Source organism: Triturus cristatus, chromosome 2_1, assembly GCF_964204655.1.
Source record: "Triturus cristatus chromosome 2_1, aTriCri1.1, whole genome shotgun sequence".
Lineage (NCBI taxonomy): Eukaryota > Metazoa > Chordata > Amphibia > Caudata > Salamandridae > Triturus > Triturus cristatus.
In genome coordinates, this window is record NC_140581.1 from 1,031,199,645 (window position 1) to 1,031,224,264 (window position 24,620).

The 24,620-nt window shown below is 49.0% G+C and overlaps 1 protein-coding gene across 4 annotated transcripts in view; it reads right to left on the minus strand.

Annotated features, from left to right (window-relative positions):
- Nucleotides 1–24,620, minus strand: part of G3BP2 (G3BP stress granule assembly factor 2) — a 265,334-nt gene that overhangs the window by 179,743 nt on the left and 60,971 nt on the right. For all 4 annotated transcript variants that reach the window (XM_085635242.1, XM_085635228.1, XM_085635234.1 and 1 more), the window contains exon 5: nucleotides 22,112–22,202. In XM_085635242.1, the coding sequence (XP_085491368.1) occupies nucleotides 22,112–22,202 (91 nt within the window). The remainder of the gene's footprint in view (nucleotides 1–22,111; nucleotides 22,203–24,620) is intronic.

Here is a 24,620-nt window from a genome sequence, read left to right on the forward strand (position 1 = left end):
GGAGTGGAGGTTAATTCGAGACAGTAACCGTGTTGGATAACATCTTTGACCCACCTGTCCGTGGTGATGGAATCCCACGTGGACAGGAACCGCTGGAGCCTTCCCCCGACAGGCGTTATGTGGGCGGGGGGAAGGGAGAGGGCGTCACTGTTTGTTCTTGGGGGAAGGACCTGGTATTGCCGTAACCACATCCTCTGCCCTTGGTGCTGGAGCCACGATATCCACATCGGGTGTTTTTATCGTAGGAACTCTGTGTGCCCCCTTTATTGTAGGTTTGTGTGCCCCCTGTCCTCTACCTGCACCTCTAATTCCGGGGCGACGAAAGGAGCCACTACGAAATGTCTGCGTTTGCAGAGCCCCCATTGACTTCGCAGTGTCCGTGTCTTTTATCTTTTCTAAGGTGGTGTCAACCTCCGGTCCAAATAAGTAGTCGGGGTTGACCGGCTGATTGAGGAGGTTATTTTGGACCTCAGGTTTGAATCCGGAGATTCGTAACCAGGCGTGTCGTCGTAGCAGGACGCTGGTGTTTATTGCCCTTGCAGCAGTGTCTGCGGCATCCAGTGCACACTTGATGGATGCGTTTGTGAGCAGTTGTCCCTCCCTGGTGAGGAGCTCGGCTGCCTCTTTGTACTCGTCTGGCAGGTGTTGGAGTAGGGTCTCTAACGTGTCATAGTGTGAGCGGTCGTAGCGAGCTAGGAGGGCCTGTGTATTGGCGATGCGCCATATGTTTGCTGCCTGGGCTGCAATCCGTTTGCCGGAGGTCTCTAGAACCTTGGACTCTTTGTCCGGGGGAGGAGCATCACCAGTTGTCTGCGAGTGTGCCCGTTTGCGAGCATTGGCAACTACAATTGAGTCCAGAGGCAACTGGCTTCTAATGTACGTGGGGTCCCCAGGTGCGGGTTTGTACTTTTTCTCGATCCTGGGGTTTATTACCCGTGCCCTGGTGGTTTCCTTGAAAATGTCCTTTGCTGGCTTGAGGACACCTTTTAACATGGGCAGAGTCTTTACAGTCCTCTCGGAGGATGCGAAAGTGTCCACCAAGAAATCATCCTCGATAGTGTCTGAGTGGAGTTGCACTCCATGATTGGCTGCGGCACGTTCAATGAGGGCGTTGAATGCAGCAGTGTCCTCTGTGGGGGACGTTTTTGCGCCATAAAGTTGCGTGTCCTGTGTATCCAGAGCGGCACCTGGGTCTACAGGGTCATCCCAGACTTGATCAGGGTCTTGCTGTCCCTTAGGGTCTATGTCCTCGGGGTAGGTGGTGTCGTCACCCATGTAGTCCTCCACTGCATCCGTGTCGGAGTGCGTTGGAGAGAATGATGGATCTGTGTAAGAGGTGTGGATGCGTTCATAAAGAACTGGTTCCGATTCCGCCGGCATTTTTTGTTTTAGCGGGATCCTGTAAGAGTCCAAAGCTTGCCCTGAAGTGATCTTCCGCTTTCGGAGCATGAGCCTGCCGGTGTCGGCGTCGATGAAGTGGGACGGCGATGTCCCAGTAGTCGAGTGTTCGGTAGATGGGGACCTTGTCTGGGTAACGCGGGTTCTGATTTCGAACATTTTCGGCGCCGTGGATGGCTGCAAACCAAAGGTGATGTTGGCTGGTGCCGAAGGTGCCTTCTGTGTCCGTGTTGGTTCGGAGCCCGACGAGGTCTGGAGGGCTGCCTTTTCCCTGATGCGTTGCAAGGACGCTGCCACTTGTCGCACCTGGAACGCCGACGGTTCTTTGGCGCAGAGTGGTTCCGTAGAGGCAGGTGTGGACTTCTTCGAAGTGACCGGGTCATCGAGTCGAGGAGGGGTAGGAGCCGTCGACGGCGATGAGTGTACCGTAGTCGCTGCCTTCGAGGTGGATAGCGATGCAGTGGCTATTTTCACCTTGGTGGTCGGTGCAGATTGCTTCGGTGCCGGGGGCCGAGGCGCTTTGACGGTACCGACGGCTTTTCTTTTTGGGTTGGCGCCGACATCGGCTGCAGCGAGTTCGGCACCGAAGTCCCTTTTGGTGCGGTCGGAGCCGACGGGTTTGGCTTGCGTCGAAGGTATGGTGGTCCTCGAGCCGACCAGTGTCAGTTTCACTTTCGGTTTCTGTTTAACCGGTGCGATGATTGGTTTCGGTTTCGTGGTAGGGAAACCAGTCTTTTTAGGTAACAATGGCTCTTGCTGTATGTCCGTGGCCGGGCCGGAGGGCGGGGCCGAAGAACTGCGGGATTGGTCTTGGGTAAGGCCCGAAGGCGATCCCTCGACCGGAGCCGTCGACTGACACACTGGGATAGCCTCAATTTGTACGGGTAGGCCTTGCTCCTCACCGGAGCTACCTTCTTCGGCCCCTAAGGCCTCATCGTAGTCTCCTACCTCGTCGTCTTCTTCTTCTTCCCTGTGAAAAAGCTCTTCGACATCTTCCGATCGGGAACCGTGTTCGGAAGTGGGGCTGGAGGGTATATTTTCCACGCTTTCCACATCTTCGTCCTCGGTGCTGAAGATGTTGGTTGGGGCCGGTGCCGCTTGCTGCGCTTCCAGTCGCGCGGCGCGTCGATTCCGGAGAGTCTTCTTGGATCTGAATCGGGCAGAGGCCATGCATTTCGATTCGTCATGATCCGGTGAGAGGCATTTGTTACACACCGGGTGGACGTCGATATGGGGGTATTTGGCGTGGCAAACAGGACACCGCTTGAATGGGGTCCTCGATCCCATCGTCGAAGTTCGGTCGATGGTCGGATTTAATGGATCTGAAAAGTTGTTAAAGCCGTGAAAACTAGCCTGTAAACTGTCGATACCGATCGGGAACAGTACCGTCGAAAACTAAAGGCCTTTTGGCCTGAAAACTAAATTTTCCTAACTTGAGTCAAGATAAGCACATCCGAACCCAATGGCGGAAAAAAACAATCTGAGGATGGAGAGGATGCCCATGCGCACTGTGGTCCAGGGGAGGAGTCACCTATCTCAGGATACTTCGAAGACTCTTCCAGGACAACAACGTGCAAACATCCGGACCCAACACTAGGCGGCGATCTATGCACAGATATGAATTCAGCAGCCCACATGCCTCGAACCTATTGCTAACACTTGGTAACTTTTTTTAATCTATACAGTTTGACTACAAGTCCCGCCCCCACCAGGACTCATTTAGTGAGGTCAATCTAAACTTCACGTAAGCTTTAACAAGTCATTTTTAGGTCGAGGGACCGTCCGGTCTGCCGAAGGCAGAACCGGAAGTCCGGAGATCTTATGTTTCTTAGAGTGGCTATTTAGCCCGCCTCTCTTTTTGCCTCTCCTCCATTGGCTGGCTTCCTAAACGGAGGCCAGCCATTGGAGGAGAGAGCCGTCCCTCCAAATAGGCTCAGTCTTTTTCAGATTCGGGGGCGTGTTCCGTGCTCTTCTTTCCACTTTTTAGACACGCCCTTTTTTAGGCGTGTTTTTCTCTCCTCCAGCCAATGGCAAGAGGAGAGAAAAAGAAACACGCCCACGAATCCGAAAACGCCACTGCGTTTCTCCGAGGCATTTCTGCTTTGCCTCGGAGAAAGGCGGTGGTGTGCTTGTTTGTCTAAGTTCTTTGTTTGTCATTAAGGTGTTTAGTATAGACTATCTGTCTAAATTACTGCCATTTTTAAAGAAATTGTTGTTCTGACTTGGCGCTTATCGCTGCACGCATGTTTAAATCCTTAGATTGTTTGCCTGAAGTATTTAATGGTCATTTTCACTTAGAAGCTCAATTGTTTAGTGGGGGCAATTTTATTTTATTACGGGTCCCCTTGCGAGCGAGGCTCGAGCTGGCATGTTCGTTGGTGACAAGCGCGTGTGCACTGCGCCACCACTGGCTTGAGGAGCACGAGACCATCGGGCTCAATGGTATGTCGAGTGCAAGGTTTTTTTCTCTTCACGCTCGAGGCTGTACCATGTTGATGCTTGAATTTTGGGCCACACAAGTGTTTTACTCGAGTCCTGGGACACCGTTCATTGCGATTGGAGCGTGTTCATTGCGAGTGGAGCGTTAGCGAGTGCGCGAACGTTTTTCCTCAAGCCTCTCTTGAACAAGGCTTTATTGTAGTTTTCAAACTTAAAGCAGGCAGTGCGATCATCGCACACGATATTAGTTTGACATGTTAGATAGTGTGTAGAAGTTTATCTTGCTTACATTACTGTGCAGAACCTCTTTGGCCACCGTAGGGAGGTCACGTGACCCGGCGGCCATCTTAGATTAGGCAATTTACATTAACTTCTAATGTGATTTAAGGGGCCATCTTTTGGGAAACGAGTGAGCAAAAGGAATATGCTACTTACCAGTATGCATCTGTTTTGGCATGTAGAGCTGCAGAGTCACACACTGAGGATAAGATCGCCATCTGGTGTTGGGCTCGGATGATTGCAGGTTGTTGTCTTCGGAAGAAGCCTTTGGTCACGAGGTTGGTGACTCCTCCCCTGGACAACAGTGCGCATGGGCATCCACTCCATCGGCAGATTGTTTTTCGCCATGATGGGAAAAGATGGAGTATATAGAAAAGAAAGAAAGGATGTCCATGTGTAATGTCTAAGTAAGACGGATGCTGGAACAGATACAGGTCCCGGGGAGGCGGGCGGGCGTGTGTGACTCTGCAGCTCTACATGCCAAGAACAGATGCATACTGGTAAGTAGCATATTCCGTTCGAGGCATATGAGCTGCAGATCACACACTGAGGATAGATTATACAGCAGTGCTCCCCTTAGCGGTGGTCGCCTGTATCCGTTGCAGCAGCTTGAAATAAAGTTTTTAGGACAGCCTGGCCCACGGAGGCCTGTTGTTTGGCCTGCACGTCAACACAATAGTGTTTAGTGAAGGTATGCGTGGTAGACCATGTGGCTGCCTTGCAAATGTCTTCTAAGGGAATATTGCCTAAGAAGGCCATAGAAGCCCCTATTTTACGCGTGGAGTGCGCCCTAGGGGGAACTGTAAGTGTACGTTTAGCCTTGAGGTAGCATATTTGGATGCATTTAACTATCCACCGGGCTATTCCTGATTTGGAGATCGGGTTGCCTTTGTGTGGTGGCGCGAAAGCAACAAAGAGTTGTTTTGTCTTTCGAAAAGGTTTTGTCCTGTCGATGTAATAAAGCAAGGCTCTTTTGACATCTAAGGTATGTAGGGCCCTTTCAGCTACCGAGTCTGGATTTGGAAAAGAGACCGGTAGTTCTACTGATTGGTTAAGGTGGAAAGGGGAAATCACTTTTGGAAGAAATTTAGGGTTTGTCCTAAGAACCACTTTGTTACGGTGTAGTTGTAAGAAAGGTTCCTCAAGTGTAAGGGCTTGTATTTCACTTACTCTGCGCAGGGAAGTGATTGCGATAAGGAAAGCTACCTTCCATGTTAGGAATTGCAATTCACATTTGTGCATAGGTTCAAATGGGGGACCCATGAGTCTTGTTAGAACCACATTGAGATTCCACACTGGTGCAGGTGGCAATCTTGGGGGAAGAATTCTTTTGAGACCTTCCATAAACGCTTTGATGGCTGGTACCTTAAAAAGGGACAGGTGTTGCCTATTTTGCAAGTAGGCTGCCAAGGCTGCTAGGTGTAAACGTATAGAGGAATACGCTAGATTGCATCTTTGCAAGTGTAGTAGATAGCAAATGAGGTTTTGGATGGAAGCGTCCAATGGATGTATGTCATTATTAGCGCAGTAGATGGCAAATCGTTTCCATTTAGCGGCATAACACGCTCTAGTAGTAGGGCGTCTGGCTTCTTTTATGATATTCATACAGTCTGGAGGGAGATTGAGGTAACCGAACTCTAGGACCTCAGGAGCCAGATCGCTAGATTCAGTGTTTGAGGATCTGGGTGTCTGATTTTTCCATGGTTCTGGGTTAACAGATCCGGGGAGAGGCGTAGCTTTTGATGTGGAACTAAAGATAGTTCCAGAAGTGTGGTGAACCACGGTTGACGTGCCCAAGTGGGAGCCACTAGTATTAGTGTTAGTGACTGTTGTTTCAGTTTGCGTACCACAAATGGAACTAGTGGGAGAGGCGGAAAGGCGTACGCAAATCTGCCTGACCAGTTCATCCATAGGGCATTGCCCTTCGACTGTGGGTGTGGAAACCTGGCGGCGAAGGTTGGGCATTTTGTGTTTTCGGGAGTGGCGAACAGGTCTATGTCTGGTTGTCCCCACTTTTGGAAGAAGGGGAGTAGAACCTTGGGGTGTAGTTCCCATTCGTGGATCTGTTGTGTGTGGCGACTTAGGAGGTCGGCCACTTGATTGTGGATCCCTGGGAGATGTTCTGCTAACAGGTAGATGTTTTGGGGAATTGCCCATCTCCAGATTTGCTGTGCCAGTTGGGACAGTTGGAGAGAGTGTGTCCCTCCCTGTTTCTGTATATAATACATTGTCGTCATGTTGTCTGTGCGTATGAGGACAGTTTTGTTCTTTAGGTGAATTTGAAAGTATTTTAGTGCTAGGAACACTGCTAAGAGTTCCAGGTGGTTGATGTGGAGCAGTTTTTGTTGACTGGTCCATCTGCCCTGAGTGGTATGGTGAAGGAGGTGGGCTCCCCACCCCGTGAGAGATGCGTCTGTAGTTAGCACAACTTGTGGAAGAGGCTCTAAGAACGGTCTCCCTTTGGACAGGTTGATGGTGTTCCACCATTTCAGTGAGCGAAGTGAGCGACTGTCCACCAACACCAGATCGGTAAGTTGTCCGTGAGCTTGGTTCCACTGTTGTGCTAAGCATTCCTGTAAGGGACGCATTTGAAGTCGTGCGTGTGGGACTATGGAGATGCATGACGCCATCATGCCTAGGAGCTGCATGAACACTCTTGCTGGAAGAGATGGATGAGTTTGAAATTGAGAGATGAGATTTTGGATACTGGCTATCCTGGCAGTGCTGGGATAGGCAATGGCTTTGGATGTATCTATGGTTGCTCCTAGATACTGATGTAAGTGGGAAGGTTGTAGGTGGGATTTGGGGTAGTTGATAGTGAATCCCAAATCGTGGAGAGTTTGAATCGTGCGATGAGTGTGGAGAACGCATTTTTGATATGTATTGGCTTTTATGAGCCAATCGTCCAGATAGGGGAAGACATGGATCTGTTGTCTTCTGAGATGCGCTGCCACGACTGCTAGGCACTTGGTGAACACTCTGGGTGCCGTTGTTACTCCGAATGGGAGAACTGTAAATTGATAGTGTTGCCCATCTACCACAAATCGTAGATATTTTTTGTGAGCGGGATGCATAGGGATGTGAAAGTATGCGTCCTTGAGGTCCAATGTGGCGAGGAAGTCTCCCTGTTGTAAAAGTGGGAGGACTTGTTGGAGAGTGGTCATGTGAAAATGATCCGAATGTATATACTGGTTTAGCAGTCTGAGATCCAGTATGGGCCTTAGTGTTTTGTCCTTTTTGGGAATGAGGAAGTATAGAGAATATACCCCTTTTCCCTGATGTTGAAGGGGGACTGGTTCTATCGCATGTTTTTGTAACAGGGATTGAACTTCTTGTTTGAGGAGAGAGAGATGATGCGAGGACATTGGACGTTGTTTGGGCGGTATGTTTGGGGGGGATTGTATGAGTTCGAGGCAGTAGCCAGACTGGATAATTTGTCTTACCCACCTGTCTGTGGTGATGGAAGTCCAGACAGGTAGGAATTGTTGGAGTCGCCCCCCGACCGGAGTGGAATGGTCTGGGGGGAGTGGTGGCAAGTCACTGTTTGGTGGCTGGTGAGGTGCGGGTGTTGTTGTTGCCCCGCCCTCGACCTTTGTTATTGTTTCCCCTATAACCTCCCCGGAAATAACCTCTGTTAGGGGATGTTTGTCCAGAATTTTTAAAGGTGGACGTGGTCTCAGTTGATGTGTTTTTGGAGCCTCCTCTATAAAAGGAGCGACGAAAGGAACCCCGGTTTTGAGGAGACTGCAGTGCTCCCATAGACTTGGCAGTTTCATTATCCTTTTTCATTTTTTCTAATGCAGTATCCACTGCAGGGCCAAATAGCTGCTCTTGGTTGAAAGGTTGAGCTAGAATTGCGGTTTGAACCTCCGGTTTAAAACCGGAAATACGGAGCCAGGCATGTCGTCTGAGTAAGACGCTAGTATTGACCGCTCTAGAAGCAGTGTCTGCTGCATCTAAGGCGCATTTAATGGAGGCATTAGATATTAATTTGCCTTCTTGGATGAGGTCAGAGGCCTGGGACTTAAAGGGTTCAGGCAGATGTTGCATAAGGTCCTCAAGTTGGTCATAATGCGCTCTATCATACCTGGCTAACAGGGCCTGGGTATTCGCAATACGCCAATGGTTAGCCGCCTGCGCGGCGACCAGTTTGCCTGAGGCTTCTAAAAGCTTAGACTCTTTGTCTGGGGGAGGCGTTTCTCCAGTTGTCTGTGAGTTAGCGCGCTTCCTGGCATTTGATACGACTAAGGAGTCTAAAGGGAGCTGGGCCTTAATGTATGCAGGGTCTTGCGGGGCTGGTCGGTACTTTTTTTCGATGCGTGGGTTGAGAACCCTAGCTCGAACAGGGTCCTTAAAGACTTCAGTAGCATGCTTTATAACCCCTTTGATCATGGGCAGTATGTGCACAGTCTTTTGTGACTGCTCAAAGGTATCAAGGAGAAAGTCCTCTTCAAGGGCGTCTGTGTGCATTGTGACGCCGTGGAATGTTGCTGCCCTATTTATAAGTTGGCCGAACCCTAGGTGGTCATCAGGAGGGGAGGGCTTGGAGGGGTAGGTAGTGGGGTCAGGCATGTCAGGTATAGGATAAGACCAGTCATCCATGGGTGCTGGGTCTGGGAACGTAAAAGGGTCGTTTGGATCAACAGGATCATTAAATAAATCAGGGTCCGCCCCTCCCCCTAAGTCATCATTATCATCCTGTGGAGGAGGTGAATGATAGGGAGATGGTAAAGGTAAAGGAGAATCAGGAGGAGGAGGGGGGGACGGGTTAGGAGGTAAAACAGGAGAGGAAGGACGAAGTGGTGAAGTAGCACAGTCCTTTTTCCGTATGGGAGCTGGGGGAGGTGTAGTGTCCAGCTTCCGCTTTTTATATGGGATGGCAGTCACATGTCCCGTGTTAGGATTGATGTAGATCCGCTTTTGAGAAGGATCTGGTCGAAAAAGTTCATCTGGCTCCGAAGGTGGTGTCTGCGATGTCCGCTTCGGGTCTTTATGAGCTTTTTTCGGCGGGGACGCAGTTTTTGGTGCCGACTGAGTTTTTGGTGCCGACTGAGTTTTTGGTGCCGACTGAGTTTTTGGTGCCGACTGAGTTTTTGGTGCCGACTGAGTTTTTGGTGCCGACTGAGTTTTCGGTGCCGACTGAGTTTTCGGTGCCGACTGAGTTTTCGGTGCCGACTGAGTTTTCGGTGCCGACTGAGTTTTCGGTGCCGACTGAGTTTTCGGTGCCGACTGAGTTTTCGGTGCCGACTGAGTTTTCGGTGCCGACTGAGTTTTCGGTGCCGATGGACTTTCAGGCATCGATGTTGAAGAACGTCTCAGTGCCGGTGGAGACTTCGGTGCCGAGGAACGTTTCTGTGCCGAAGGAGATTTCGGTCTTGGAGCCTGTTTCGGTGCCGACAGTGGGTTTTTGGGTGCCGAGGGTGTTAAAGGCACAATCAGGTGAGGTTTGCTCGAGCCCGAGCCACCCACAGGCTTAGATGTCTTCGGAGCCGGGCCCGAGGGCGGGGCTTCTGAAGAGGATTTCCGGTCGCGACTGGGCCCAGCTGGCGGAGTCTTGACCAATGCTTTTTTGGATGGGGCAGGGGCAGGGGCAGGGGGGGTGGTACTCACACGCTGCCCTGGAGTGATGAGGTCATCGGAATCGTCAGCCTCGGACACGATCTCGAGATCTTCGGTGTCGTCTTCGGGAACATCTTGAGCAAAGATGTCCTCCGGTTCTGGAGCTGGTTTGGCCATAATATGGCGTCGAGCTCTTCGGTCCCGGAGGGTCTTCTTCGAACGGAAAGCGGAACAAGCTGGACAGGTGGACTCGTTGTGTTCCGGCGACAGGCAGAGGTTACAAACCTCGTGGTGGTCACTGTGGGGGAACTTCGCTCCACACTGGGGGCATTTTTTGAAGGGTGTCCTGTCCATCAGCCGCTTGCGGAACCGGTCCGAGTTGAGTTCGACGTCGATGGAATGAAGATTAAGTATTTAAAATGATTGCTAGAAGTTTTCTGCTGGAGCGGAAAAAAGTTCATCCGAACCCAATGGCGGAAAAAAACAATCTGCCGATGGAGTGGATGCCCATGCGCACTGTTGTCCAGGGGAGGAGTCACCAACCTCGTGACCAAAGGCTTCTTCCGAAGACAACAACAACCTGCAATCATCCGAGCCCAACACCAGATGGCGATCTTATCCTCAGTGTGTGATCTGCAGCTCATATGCCTCGAACTTTACAGTTTTTTTGCTCGGAGTACATTCAAGTCAGGGTCAAGAGTCAGTTGAAGGTGTACCTACCTGTGTCTACTTCTTTTGTTCAAAGCTGGTTTTGTTAAGGCCTGTGGTGTTTTGTTCGGTGTTTTGTTTATCTGTGATATTCGAGCAGTTACCAAAGTGTTGCAGTGACAGCAGGATGCATAGGTAGTTTATAAGGCGCTATATGGAGCCAAATACCAATGCAGTTTCTTTAAATGTTTTAAAAACAAACAAAAATAATTTCATGAGCAATGCCAATAGCTCTAACTTTAACAATGCCGAGACCATTGCATTGTAAATGCTTGTTGCAACTTGACCCTGTGTATTTAAAACCCGTGTTTTCCTACCGATCATGCACCAAGCCTGCCTTCGCCACTGAACTCAGTGATTTAACCCTCTATGAGTTTTGACAGTGGCAATGCCTTACCGTAAGGTTCTAAAATATGAAAATGCCGGCATATACCCGCACAAAACGGCAGAACTATATGCCCTTTTCCCTAAATTGAAGGGTCTGATGTCATTGAGCATAATGAGCACATCACATAAGGAATTCACAAATGAGTTGAGATAGGACAGACATTACCTGTCACTATCCCAATCGTTTCATTTTAATTTGCTAGCAATTTCTGCCGCTGTGTATTTGAAGGGCACAATTGATGGCATACACGTAAATCACTCAACGTACGATTCCAAATGGCGTATTTCTATGTTTTGTGTGCCCTGTGAATTATGTTGTTAGTTTGTCTCTTTTGTTCCAACGGATTCAAAGGCTTTCAGAAATCCTGAAGGCTATATAAAGAACCGTGAGTTTACGTGGTCCATTACACCACAGGTTAGGGTGCGCCTTAGCGAGCGCATACCGCCGCGGTGGTCTTTTTTGGTCCTGACGAATGCTCAACTGAATATACAGAGAAGCAGAAAGATGTTGATCATTTGTTCCTTTGCACACTAGGATGTAACTGGTCTAATAAAACCAGCCTTTACACATCCAACACACTTGTTTTTAACAGTGCCCAGTTTTCCACCATTAAAATTGTTTTTGGGATTAAACGGAGGTACCTTTTTAAAAATCACCTCTTTGCACCCACATAAAAAAAAAAAACCTGCTCTGCTGTAATCAGGCGTTGAAGTACACCGGAGAGGCACTCTGCCTCTCTGGTGGGAACCCAATGATGAAGCAGGTCACCAACTAGGTTGGTGAGTGAGTGTTTTTAAAAAACAGTTGTCTTGCTAGCATTTTTACCGTGTCGGATACACTCTTTTGTTGTTTATATAATATTACACATTCCTGCAACTCACTGCCTATGGTATAGGTGACACCCCCCCTCTAGCTGTGTGCACTAGCGAGGGTACAGATGCATGAGCACTGTACCCCTAGGGAAACAGTGGTTACAACGCTGTTACCACGCATATGGGTTAGGTAACAACGCGGTCATTACAACGACCGCGTTGTTCAACGCGTGGCTTTACATCGAAAGTCATTTCTCCGACTTGCGCTAGGAGGCGTGCAACACCAGGGAATATTTTGGATTTTAAATCCAACACATTCCCTGCTGTTGCGCTAACTGGAGTAGGAATAGTAATTTAAACTACTCCTAAGTCCAGCGCCATCTAGCGCAAGTCGTAGAAACGACTTGCGATGTAAAGCCATGGGTGGTAACAAAGCGGTCGTTATAACGACCGCGTTGTTACCTACCGCGTGGTAATAGCACACGTTGTATCATCATACATTCGTACCCCTACAGTATCTAAGTCCATTCTTAGACATTGTAAGTGCAGTAAAGCCTTTAAGAGTATATGGTCTGGGAGTTTATTACGAACTTCACAGCACCATAATGCCTTTGCTGAATTCTGGGAAGTTTGGTAATAAAGTCTTAGCATAATAAACGCACACTGATGCCAGTGTGGGTTTTATTATACAATGCACTCAGACAGCATCTTAGAGGTGCCCCCTGAAAAACAACCAGCCTCCGGTGGGCTCCCTGACTGGTAAACACCAGCCTGCCACCACAAGACAAGTTTCTGGACCCCTGGGGTGGGAGCCATCGCTCCCTGGGCCCAGAAACAAAGCCTTCTACTGGGCAGAAGTGGTCACACTACCCCAGGTCAGGAAGAGCCATCTGTGAAAGGGAAGCTTCAAAGGCCTTGCAGACTTTGTAACACGACCCCCAGCCTCTCATGCTATGAAGAGCAGTCCCCCTTCCTGTATCATCCCCTTTTCAGCGTTACGACAGGCGGGAAAAATTTGAGCAGCCCAGAATGTGTGCCTACCTCTGTCAACCCCACCTCTCAGGTGGGGGAGGAGAGTTAAACCCATTGTGCCCACTCCCCCATGTGGGGTGAGCACACCAAGGGTGTAGTTACCTTAAGGTCAGTAGTCCCTTGGCTACAGACCACAAAACCCCTAAAACACCCCCTAAACTCAGTATTTAGGGGGCAGCCCTGAACCAAGAAGAGAGATTCCCGGAACGAAGGAGGACGAAAGAAGACGCCCAGGAGAGAAGACTGCAGAGAAGAACTGACTTGGCCCCAGCCCTACCGGTCCATCCACAACCCCTGGGAGGAAGGACTGCCTTCAACAGAGACCGGATCTCCTGTGAACAGCAGCTCTGTTCAAAAGAATCACCAAAGAAAGACTCCGACCCAGCTAAAGGCAAAGAAGCCGGATGCCTGGAACCACCACTGCACCTGTGCTTAAGCCCCAAGTCAGAGTGGCCCACCAGTCCCAGCGAGATTCATCAGTGCTCCAGAGTCAAAGTCCATTGTGGGTTGACCTCTCAAGGCCTCCCAGAAGTGGCCTGCAGCCTCTGCACAGAGACCCTGCTAGTTAAGAACCCTAAACTAATAAGATCTCCGCTATTTTAAGGGCTCTAGCATAATCAGTACACAGGTACAGACAGAGCCTTTGTCATATTCCCAGAAATAAGTACTAGACCTCTGGCATATTCAGCCTGGTATATTATTTTAAAAAACAAATAGGCCCTTCCTTCAACTTGAACCCTGTGCAGTCACTGGTTGGTATTATCAGAGCTCTGACGAATAGAATTTTTCAATTTGTCAGCACAAGGCATGACAACAAGTAAGACAGATTATGCACATGAAAGACATCCTAAGTAGATTTTTCAAAAGATACCAGCTTTGTTTTCAAATAATTCCATAACTTGTGTCATTGACTCACTGACTTACTTTAACCACTTGGATGCTATACACATGATCACCACGTCCACAGCACAGTCGGCGAGTGCTTCCACTACCTAACTCCACTGTGGATGGCAGCAGAAACACTTCTCCTGCCAGCCCGACACTCAGATTGTGATGTCCACACACGCATGGCCACTACTAGACCAACAGGGTATTTTTTTTAATGCAGAAGGAAAGAGGCCTAGGGGCAGAATGGTTCCTCCATCTGGCGAGTTAAAAAAAAGAGCCTGCCCATGGTTTCTACAACCCCGTGGGCAGTTCATCTGCTAGCTGTGGACCATCTGGGGGTGTGGAGGGGAGGAATGGAGGGGTGTGGAGGGGAGGAATGGAGGGGTGGTGGAGAGGAGGGCAAGATGGGATGTACACCACCACTCTTGAAAGCAGAAATGGAGCAGCTCCCTTTCAGGTGGCCCCTCCCTCAGAAGAAAAAGGTTTCTGGCCTTTTTTTAAAAAAAAAACCATATGCACCTTGCACAGTTTTTCCCCCAATTTCAAAAAATAAACATGCAGTTTTTGCTTTATTTTGGCTCCCAACATGTAGGGGTGGGGGGTGGATCACTGGCAGCATTTAATGCCCCAATAAACCGTTTCAGATATTTTAAAGTGTTGCCTGCTTGGCACAATTTCCAGAATTATTTTTCATTTAAAATACAGTTCTGTTTTTCACTTTTCTTTTAAGACCATGTAGTAATATTTTTAATTAGAACAGGCTAACAAATCAAAAGATGGGGTTTCTCCCTGCAAACATGTAACACGACCCCTACACAACAATGAATAACAATTGTGGGAAATACACAGAATCAAAAATATAAGAATAGTTAGAAGAACATTCTGATAAGAGCGATAAATGCAAGCCAGAGGGGAATACAGCCTGTACACCGACTGGCAAACAGATATTCAGTGAAGTGAAGGGGCAACAGTTGTGTGGTTCATGCTTTTTTTTTTTAGTATGCCAATAATGTGAATGAGATCCTCAGCCTGCTGGTGATGTTCAAAACATGTGAATCATACAATACTGCAGAAGTCAAGCCTTATGGGTAAAGCTTCACAAGTCAGTGACATTTTGTAGACCTTCACGGAGTAAAGGTGACATTAATTAGCTGGCTTCAGGGGGTGGTAAATCTGTGCGATATGTAAGCTACGACAGATCAGGCAGTTCACAATTCTAGGACATCAAATAGTTTAAAGGAGCATAAAGGAACCATGCTCAAACTAGCCACCGAGGTCTATGCTGAGATTTTCAATTAGATATCCTGAACTAGGCTAAAACGTACTTATAATATTTTGCATAGTTCTCGGAGAGGATATCAAGAACTCGGGCTACAAATCACAAAGTGCTACATAAGAACATGTGCTCAAGATTGTAACTAAGATAAAGTCAGGATAACATACTACTGATTAACCGAAGGTGGACAAAGTCTGAAGCACCATCAGAAACAATGCCACAGAATTCAGACACCAGGTAACACTTCCAGGGTTAAATGTGGTGGCTTCGGGGGCGGGGCGTGGTCTGCGACCGGAGAAAATGGCTGCAGCCTAAGAGGGCTCCTGCAGACACAGAGCCTGCCCCGATAATCCTGGCATAAATCCTGATATCTGTGGGACATAAGCAGGGACGGAGGCGCCGTATTGCCTTCGGCGCCCACTGCCGCAATCTGGTGGAAACATAAGCCAGCAGAACCTCCGGAACCCTGCAGCAAAACCAGGACACACCGTGATTGCTGCACCGCGAGTTAATGCACCGACTGCGGCGGTCAGCGCGAAGATCAGGTGCAGTGCCGCCTGCTTCCTGCGGGCAGCAATAAAGTTGTAGGTGAGGCCGATCAGCCCGCCCCCGCGGTAACTGAGAGACTCTGGCGGAGATCTGGGCGACTGCAGGCCAGTCGATACAATGCACCGCAGCATGGCAGCAAGAGCGCCCTGAGAACACCTCAAGCTTGGCCCCATAGCGCGCGGCGGATGTTGGCGGGTAGGGGCAGCCCTTCGCGACCCCCACCCTGTGCAGAGGAGGCCCTTGAAGAGGAGAGGCTGCCCCGGGGGTGCTGAGGCCTGGCGAGGTGTGGGAGAAACAGTGGAGAGAAGGACAGAGTGAGGGACACAGGAGATACGGTGCCAGCACTCTGACGTCTTGCCAAGTGTCTGTTACAGCAGAGGTGAGGCCCCCCGGGGCTACAGTGGCTAAAAGTGGACAAGAAGTGATACCTGTCTGGTCAGGAGGCACGGTTACGGGGACGCCGGGATTTCGCTCCGAGCGGAGCTAATCTGCCGGAGGCCCATAACCTTCTCTACGCACAGAGGATGGCGCCCTAAATAAAGAGATACCAACGCTGGATTGCGCAATACCACATTTTACTGATCCGGGATTGCAGCCTGGTGTCCGCAGTAAGAGTGAACGTAGCCGCGCCCCCCCCCCCCCCCCCCCTGCTGATTTGGCGCCGCCTGTGGGTTGCTGGCGCTGCCGGCCTTGCGCCGGTTGCACGGTGGTCACTCTCCTCAACACCTAAAGCGCCATGAGTGGCAGGGGCACTAGATCGGTGCAAAGCAACCGCATCGATAAATACGCCATCACGAAAGACCAGCAGGGCGCGTCCGATGCGGCGCAAGGAGCTCCAGCTGGTCAGCTGGATGAACAGCAAAAGGAGATCACACTCCATGACGTGATGGCCACTCTTCAACAAATGCAAGCCTCCATTGGCACCATCTCTTGTGACTTGACGCTGCTGAGGGCTGATCTCTCTAAAATGGGTACGAGGATGGCGGAAGTCGAGGCCACAATGGCAGGCCTCTCATCCGACATGAAGACCCCGCAGCGGCAGGTGTGCCATCTTGACCTAGCCAACAAGCAGATGGCGGAGAAACTCGACGACCAAGAAGGGCGCGCAAGGCGAAACAACGTTCGCTCAGTGGGTGTGTCGGAGAGTATTAAAGGGCCAGCGCTGGATCTTTTTGTGGAAGAATTGATCCAAGAACAATTACAGCCCCGCAGACACTAAATTCTTCTCCATGGAGAGTGCCCACCGGGTACCGGGCGGTTGGCCCAAACCAGGAGCTCCTCCGCGGCCCATTCTGGCGTGAATATTTAACTTCAGAGACAGAGATGCGATCCTGCAAGCGGCCCGGGTGGGACCACCTCTCCGGATATATAACAGTGTGATAACCCTCTACCCGGACTATACAGCCGCAGTCACAAAACAACGACGCAATTTCACAGAAGTTAAGCGAGAACTCCGCAACAGAGAACTAAAATATTCCATGCTCTACCCAGCAAAGCTTAGAGTAGAAGCAGAAGGTAAAAGTTGGTTCTTTGTAACTCCAGAAGAGGGGCAGGACTGGCTGGAGGGCTGGCGACCGGCTAAGGGGAGCGGCGCGCGGGAGGCGAGAGGACAACGGCGGCCCAGGCAGTCGGCCCAACACAAAGGGAGGTAAGAAACGCCAGGACCGACCGCTGGGACGGGGACTGGAAGTTAAGTGGTGTAATCATCTGAAAACACCGCCTCCAGACCCAGTGGCATGGTCTGAGTAAGATCGAGTTGATGAGACCTGCCACTACTCCATGTCGGGCCCAGATGTTGGCCCACAGAGATGCTGACGAGAGGCGGACTGAGTACTTCACCTGCAGATTATCAAGGCGGGGACTGAGATTGACTCCAAGAGGTGACGTATAACTATGGGGCCCCAGGTGAGAAAGATACTGGATACAGTTCACACACCTTACTCAAAGAACCGTCGCTGGGGGTGGTCGCGGGGGGCCTCTCCCCCCTACACATAGGTACATGGTTATGGGACTTAAGCACTCTGCTGCGTTGGGGAGGCGGGTAGTTCTACATCCGCTAGGCAGGGAGGCAAGGTGGGAGAGGAGGGATGGGATCAGTTCATGTTGGGTTTCTTAGTTTTAGTGGCGACCCTTTTTTGCAAAGATGCGGCAAAGAATGTTATAGACTGTAGCATGACAGACAAGTTTGGAGCAGCTCGAGACAGAGTTCTCGTAACAGACCATGATGGCAGGCACAAACCAAGGCGACAGAAATAACGTCTCGTGCACACAAGACGGTCAACAGCAGGGAGCCCCATTCGCTGTGATATCATGGAAAGTAAATGGATTAGGACACAGAATTAAACGGGGACTGGTGCTACAGTATCTTCGACGAAGAACCCAGCGGTGGCGCTCCTCCAGGAGTCGCACTTGCAGGGGACGACAGTTAAACCCCTGGATCGATGGGGCTTCCGAATGGCAGTACACTCCGAATTCACCTCTGAGTCTAGAGGGGTTGGGGTCCTTCTTAACAAACGCTTCCCTTTGACTGTAACTACAACACACAGATGATCAGGGTAGATTTGCGGCAATCAAGGGCCAATGGGATGGCAGAATATACAATATAGTGTCAGTATACATACCCTCAATGCTACACAAGACTGCCTTTTCGGATCTCGGTAAATTCTCACTTACACTTCCCTGCGGAGAGCTCATTCTTTGGGGCGACTTCAATGCCGTCATGGATGCGGCTATAGACCGGCAGTCTCCCAGAGATTCAAGTGGTCCAACCTGTAGGCTGCAGGAATTTGTAGAAGCGCTCGGATTACTAGATACGTGGAGGACTAGACACCCGGAAGAAAAACAATACACATTCCACTCGGGGGTACATCACAGTCTCTCTAGATTAGATTACATCTTTAGCAACAGGGATACTAGGTATGACGAACATTAGACATTTGCCTAGAGGTATTTCGGACCACTCCCCGGTTCTCATCACTTATGCCTCATTCACCCCGCAGACCCGTAGACTGTTCCCCATCAGGCCAGGGTACCTTAAGAACCGTAAAATAAGCAAGACCTCCTTAAGATGACGAAATGTTATTTTGAAGAAAACCTATGTTCAGTACACTCATCGATCACGTGGGCAGGCCATTTCGTTGATAGTGGGACAAAAGAGAGACCACCAGAAACACATCGACAACCTAGAGGTAGAGATCTTGCTGGCGGAGGCAGCCCAGGGAGCAGACACTACTGACAAGACGACACACAAATGACACTTGGCACAGCAGGAATATAGGGCTTACACGCGCGAAGAGGCCTCAGACTGACGAAGACGCAACACAATCTATGATCAGGGAGATAAAGCCGGCCGACTGCTGGCCTGGTTGGGAAAGAAAGAGCGAGTAACTGGATGACTCAGATAAGGGCAAAAGACGGAGCTTTAGTGACTGCTCCGCAGCAAATCACTGAAGCACTGGCGCAACACTACAGGACAATCTATACACCAGTAGCCACTGCGGCAGTGGAAGAGCACTTCCCATTCCTGCACGATATACGCATGCCCTCACTCGACGGCGACGCCATAGCAGCCCTAGAGGTGGACATTACACCAGAGGAACTTACACAAGCCATTAGGACACTGCACACGGGAAAGGCGTTGGGACCCAATGGAATCCCAATAGAATTCTTCAAATTGTCTGCCCCTCAGCTGGTGTCACCTCCTGGCCATGTACACCGAGAGCTTGGGCAAAGGGATTCTACACAAAGATCAACAGCTCGCCACCATTATCACAATACATAAGTCCGGAAAGCCAGCGCACGAATGTGCATCTTATAGGCCCTCCCTCCTCAACGCAGAGGCAAAAATACGCGAAGACACTGGCAACCAGGCTACAACCACATCTCTCTGCAATAATCCATCCAGACCAGTCCGGATTTATGCCCCACCGCAACACAGCGCTTAATATTAGAAGGTTGCACGGTGTAATAGAGCGCAGATCAACTATAGAAGAGGATGCAGCCATACTTTCACTAGACGCGAGAATGGCTTTTGATCTCGTGGAGTGGCCTTTTCTCTTCACAGTCCGTAAGCGTATGGGGTTTGTGCCAAAAATCTCTGCATGGATCCGCCTATTGTATAGGCAGCCAGTGGCGCAGGTAGTAGTTAATGGCCATTTATCGGCGGAGTTCCCGCTGGGTAGAGGGACAAGGCAGGGTTGTCCACTGTCACCACTTCTCTTCGCAGTGGTACTGGAGCCCCTGGCGGCATGGATTAGACAAGATCTTAGAATACAGGGGATGAGATGGGCCAGCGGATGGGAGGATCGTATTTCGCTTTATGCGGACGATATTTTACTATATTTAACGTCCCCAGCATGGTCCATCAACTGTCTTCTGGACATATGTGCCGCGTACGTGCAGATGTCAGGATACACTATTAACTGGGAAAAGTCGCTGCTGTATATCCTACACGGCCCCCCACCGCGGCTCCCAAGAGGGTGCCCACTTCAAATAGTCACGGACGGGTTCAAGTACCTAGGGATCTTCGTTGCACATGACCACGCGCTTTCATGGGAAAAAAAACCTGACCCAACCCCTGGCGCGATTTAAAAAAGATGTCCACCATTGGCGTACACTACCTTTGACACTCCTGGGGCGAGAAGCCCTATTTAGAATGATGGCGCTCCCCCGATTTCTGTACGCCCTACAGAATACACCGTTAACTGTCCCGGATGCATATTTCGCAGCAGTCAATGCGGAGGTGACGTCGCTGCTCTGGGATGGGAAAGCACCCCGAATAGCACTACATAAACTTACCAGAAGCTGTAATGATGGCGGGATTGCTCTTCCTGACATCAAAGTCTATTACTGGGCTTCCCAATCAGTCGCAATCAACCAATAGCTTCAAGTCCCCCAAGACGACCCCGCATTCAGATTAGATAGACATCTCCTAGAGCCATCAGGGATAATGGGTGCCCTATACAATAAAAGGAAGAAGCACAACATTACGGGGCTGACACTGCACACGCTGCGAGTATGGTTTGAGGCACAACGGACACTGGGATGGGACAATGTCACACTGGCAATGCCATTATGGGATACAAAGCGACTGAATGCTGGGCAGGACCAAGGGATTTCGTAGTTGGGACCCAATAGGCATTTCAAAAGTTGGGGACTTGTGGCAGAGGGGTGAAGTGGTTGCCTTTGCTCATCTTCAGGCCACGCATGGCATGGTCCAGACAGAATTATTTTGCTACATGCAGGTCAGGCATGCACTGCAGTCCCTAATACCACCAGATACAAGGCCCGAAGAGTCCTCCCCGCTGGAGGATCGGCTCCTAACCGACCACCTGCACAAAAAGGCAATCTCACTGACGTACAGGAAAATAGTCAATAACCGCAAAGACCCCACGGTAGCGCTGAAGGCTGCGTGGGAGCACGAACTGGGAGATATTGACGAGGCAGACTTGCGGGAGGCATTAGCATCGCCCAGATATGCTGCAATCCATCACGATTACGACTAGTCCAATTGAAGATCCTGAACCACACATTACACTAGGATACTCCTACACAAGATACATCGAGCGGACACACCGCTCTGTCTTCGGCAGTGCGGGGAAGATGGCACGTTCTACCACACTATCTGGCTCTGCCCCAAAATAGTGCAATACTGGATGGCAGTAATGCGGACGCTTTCCCAGGTCACACATGTTGACACACTCCCAAGCCCGAGGTGTTGCCTGCTCAACATTTGGGAACCAACGGATCTAAATGGGATTGCTCAGGATTGTGTAACTTTGGGCATGACAATAGCCAAACAGAACATTGCCCAGTGCTGGGGATCCAGAAATAGTCCCACACTTGCCCAATGGTGTAAAGACATGGACATCGCAATGATGGCGGAAAAGTCAGTGTATGTCCATCGGGGGTGTCCAAAAAAATGGGAAAAGGTCTGGGGAGGCTTGAACATCTACCGAGGCAATATATGCGAGTTGAATCGGAGTCCGATGTCAGTATATCAACAGTCTAGGGTTGGCATGTACACAATATGTATATCCAGAGGGCTGTACAGATGCTAGAGATGAAACTGTGGGGTGTGCACTATGAGGCGTACAGTAATGACTATGTAGATACTGAAGCGATTGTGTCCGCATGTCATGCGAAGGAAATACTAATGTCGTACTTTGCTAAATGTTTAATAAAAATGTATTTAAAAAAAAAATAAAGTGGTGGCTTCAAGGTCCGCAGAAAATGCCCACTTACTGAGAAAAAACTCAACATCCCCATGGATGGCTTTGCTGCACACTTAAAACATTGAGCTTTGACTCAATTACTGTTCTCAAATAGCCTGCCATCAATATCTGAAATCAGGCTACCAGTGTGGTATTGTGTTTGACTACCTGGTGAAAATCTTTTACTATATATACAAAAACACTAAAGTTCACTGCTGTAAAAGATGGCAGTACCTACTGATAACTAGGGATATGCCAAGCACTGTAGTCTGATGACAGTCTAATGATTCCCACCATAGAACATTTAACTGGAAGCCAGGGAGCCAATACAGAATGCTGATATAAATGTCATCCAATTGACCATAAGTACTCAATGTAATTAACACATTTCAATCTAAGATTCGTTTTTAGCATGTAAAATACTGCATTGAATAAAGGAGCACTGCTTATATCTATTAATGCTCAGTGACATAGGAATGAGGAAAAAAAATATTATCATCCCGATCTCCAACTTGTGCACTGTGAAGAATCAGAAGGTCTATAGATTATAAAACAAACAACGTTAACATACCTTCATCCAACTCAGCTTCAGAGTCCCCAAACACTTCGTCTTCATACCGGAAAATGTCATTATGAACATAGAACTTGTTTGGTACAGACCCCTGCAGAAAATAAAAGTCCATTAAAAGTTTGCAAAGCACAATGGGCTAAAATATTGCACAACTACAACTGTCTTCACTATGTCAAAGCAAAGGAGATGAATCCTAAAGTGCTAAAGCACAGAAAGGAGTTTAGTGAGAAAAGTTGTAACACTTGTTTATTGCGTTTAATCAAATCAAGGTGAGAAGCTGAATAGGCAATTGTGAGAAAATTACCCTGTATGTGGACAGCCACATTTTTTGCATGAATTTTATTGCTGTTTTTTAGACTTTGTAAACGGTGGCACTTCTGTCCAGGGCCTACTGTATGCGCTCAGACCCCTAGAACATGTTACAATTGGCCAACCCCAGATTGGCATATACAACTCTGTAAAGCCATAGTATATGGTGGAAAAACTACACCCACTGCACGACAACTTAACTTTCACCTATGAACTGCAGCACTTATCTTGCCAACCATTAATGTGACAAGGAAAACATGGCTTTATGTCAACCTCTGTAGCCTCACTGCTGCAGTTTAAACCTGCAGCCCGCCATGTCAAAATAACCCTTCAGAAGGGGTGGGGTGAGCATTTAAACAATATAAAGTAATCACTACGTAGGCCTTTTAGTCCAAAAGATAAGGTGCATGGTATTCAAAAGTGGGACATGTAGACATTCAAAGTTACATGTGCTTTCAGTGCCAAGCCGCGAAAAGCTATTCTCACTGGAAAGCTCAGGATGTCATATGAGGAACAGTCCACATTCAAATATAAGCTCTATCTTGTGTTTGGGACAAGCTACGAAAGCAGTTCAACCAGTATTTTTTTATGTTTCTTAAAAATCCAATTTAAGGGTCCGGTTACATTTTTCATAAATATTTAAGAAAAGTGACTTTTAGAAAGTTACCATTTTCCTGCCAGAAACCCCTGGAGGTCCATCCACATTAGCCTGCCAGTAGATAACTTGTCACGCCTTAATGAGGTGTGAAAACTGCACCCAGAGCAGTACTATGGCTTAGGCCAGATGACAGGATGGTCTGGGTGTAGGGAAGGTGATTCATATCAACTCAAAAGGGGAGGGTGCACACTACCTGGCATACCACACACAATGTCTCCTGCTGCCCTGTGGTAAATGCAGTACATAACACTCACTTTAGTTGAAAGTCTTTAGTTTTCACTAATGTTGGTGCACGCAGACATGCATTTCAGGATATTTGGGGGTACTGGCAATGCTGCCTACACATCAACTCACAAAGGGAAGCTGGGGAGGTTTTAGGAACTTCGTTTACTTGAAATTAACAGTGTAAGGGAAACCTGAGTAAGGGAAATCTGCTCTTTAGGCCCTCAGTAGCCAATTGAGCACTAGCACACTGGGAGAGGGAGTTTGTCACGGAACCATGTTGGTTAAGCTAAGGAGAAGGTGACTGCTCCTCTAGCTAGACATACCCCTGACTAGCACACAAGCTAAATCCAACGACAGAAGGCCTGAACCACCTTCAATTCCACCTACAGTAATTAATTCTGGGTGGGCTGAATAAGTGGGTAGGGTTGCCCTAGAAACTATTTAAGCATCGGTTAGGGGGTGTTCCAGAATCACCCCCACCCACTGGCTAGTGAAACCTATAAAGCTGGAGCTTAACCCAGAGCTTCTCAAAACAATTTCTGGACCTGTGGAAACAACAAAAGAACTACACCTGCTGTTTGAAACCTGAAGGGCTGAACTTTCTCCCCTTTGCACCCAGGACAAAGAAGTTGACTCCAAGTTGGGTGAACTCCTGTGTGGCTACAGGGGACATTCAAAGCTGCAAGAGGCCTTTTTCTTGGATTGACCTGCTGCAACTGGAAGAGGACTGAACTCTGCAGGTTGCCTCTGATGGAGTGAGTTCTGACCTCTAAGTGCTGGTCCTGGGAGCCTTAATTGTATCCTGAAGAACTTATTCTGAAATCTCTAAAAAGGTTGGACCTATTCTAGACCAACACCAAAATATATCTACCCAAGCAGAAACGTCACTGGGCAAGAAATCAGGTAGGTCTCATTCGTAGTCCAGTTCAACGGACCCTCGTGGCAGGCTTATCTGACTTCGGTATGACCTTCCCCGAACAGTATGCTGCCTTGCCTCACAGGAGGAATCCGAGCTCCAAAGATGAGACTACGTGTGAAGGCATAAACCTTCACCCAGTGAAGGCGCCAAAAGTATCTAGCCAAAGCAAGGACTCTCCTGTATGTACAATGTAACTTTTCCCCACTCTGAGCTTTTTTTCTGCCAAAACCAACAGTTTCAAGGGAATCTTGCTTAATATCTGTCAGATTTCCAAGGGACTTTGACAGATACAGCGTGCTGCCTTGCCCCTGGACTTCCATTTCAGAGACTAAATCAGAATGTAACATTATAATCAGGAGAAATCTGCTTGGTGTATTCGACCCGAGTTCCATCACAAT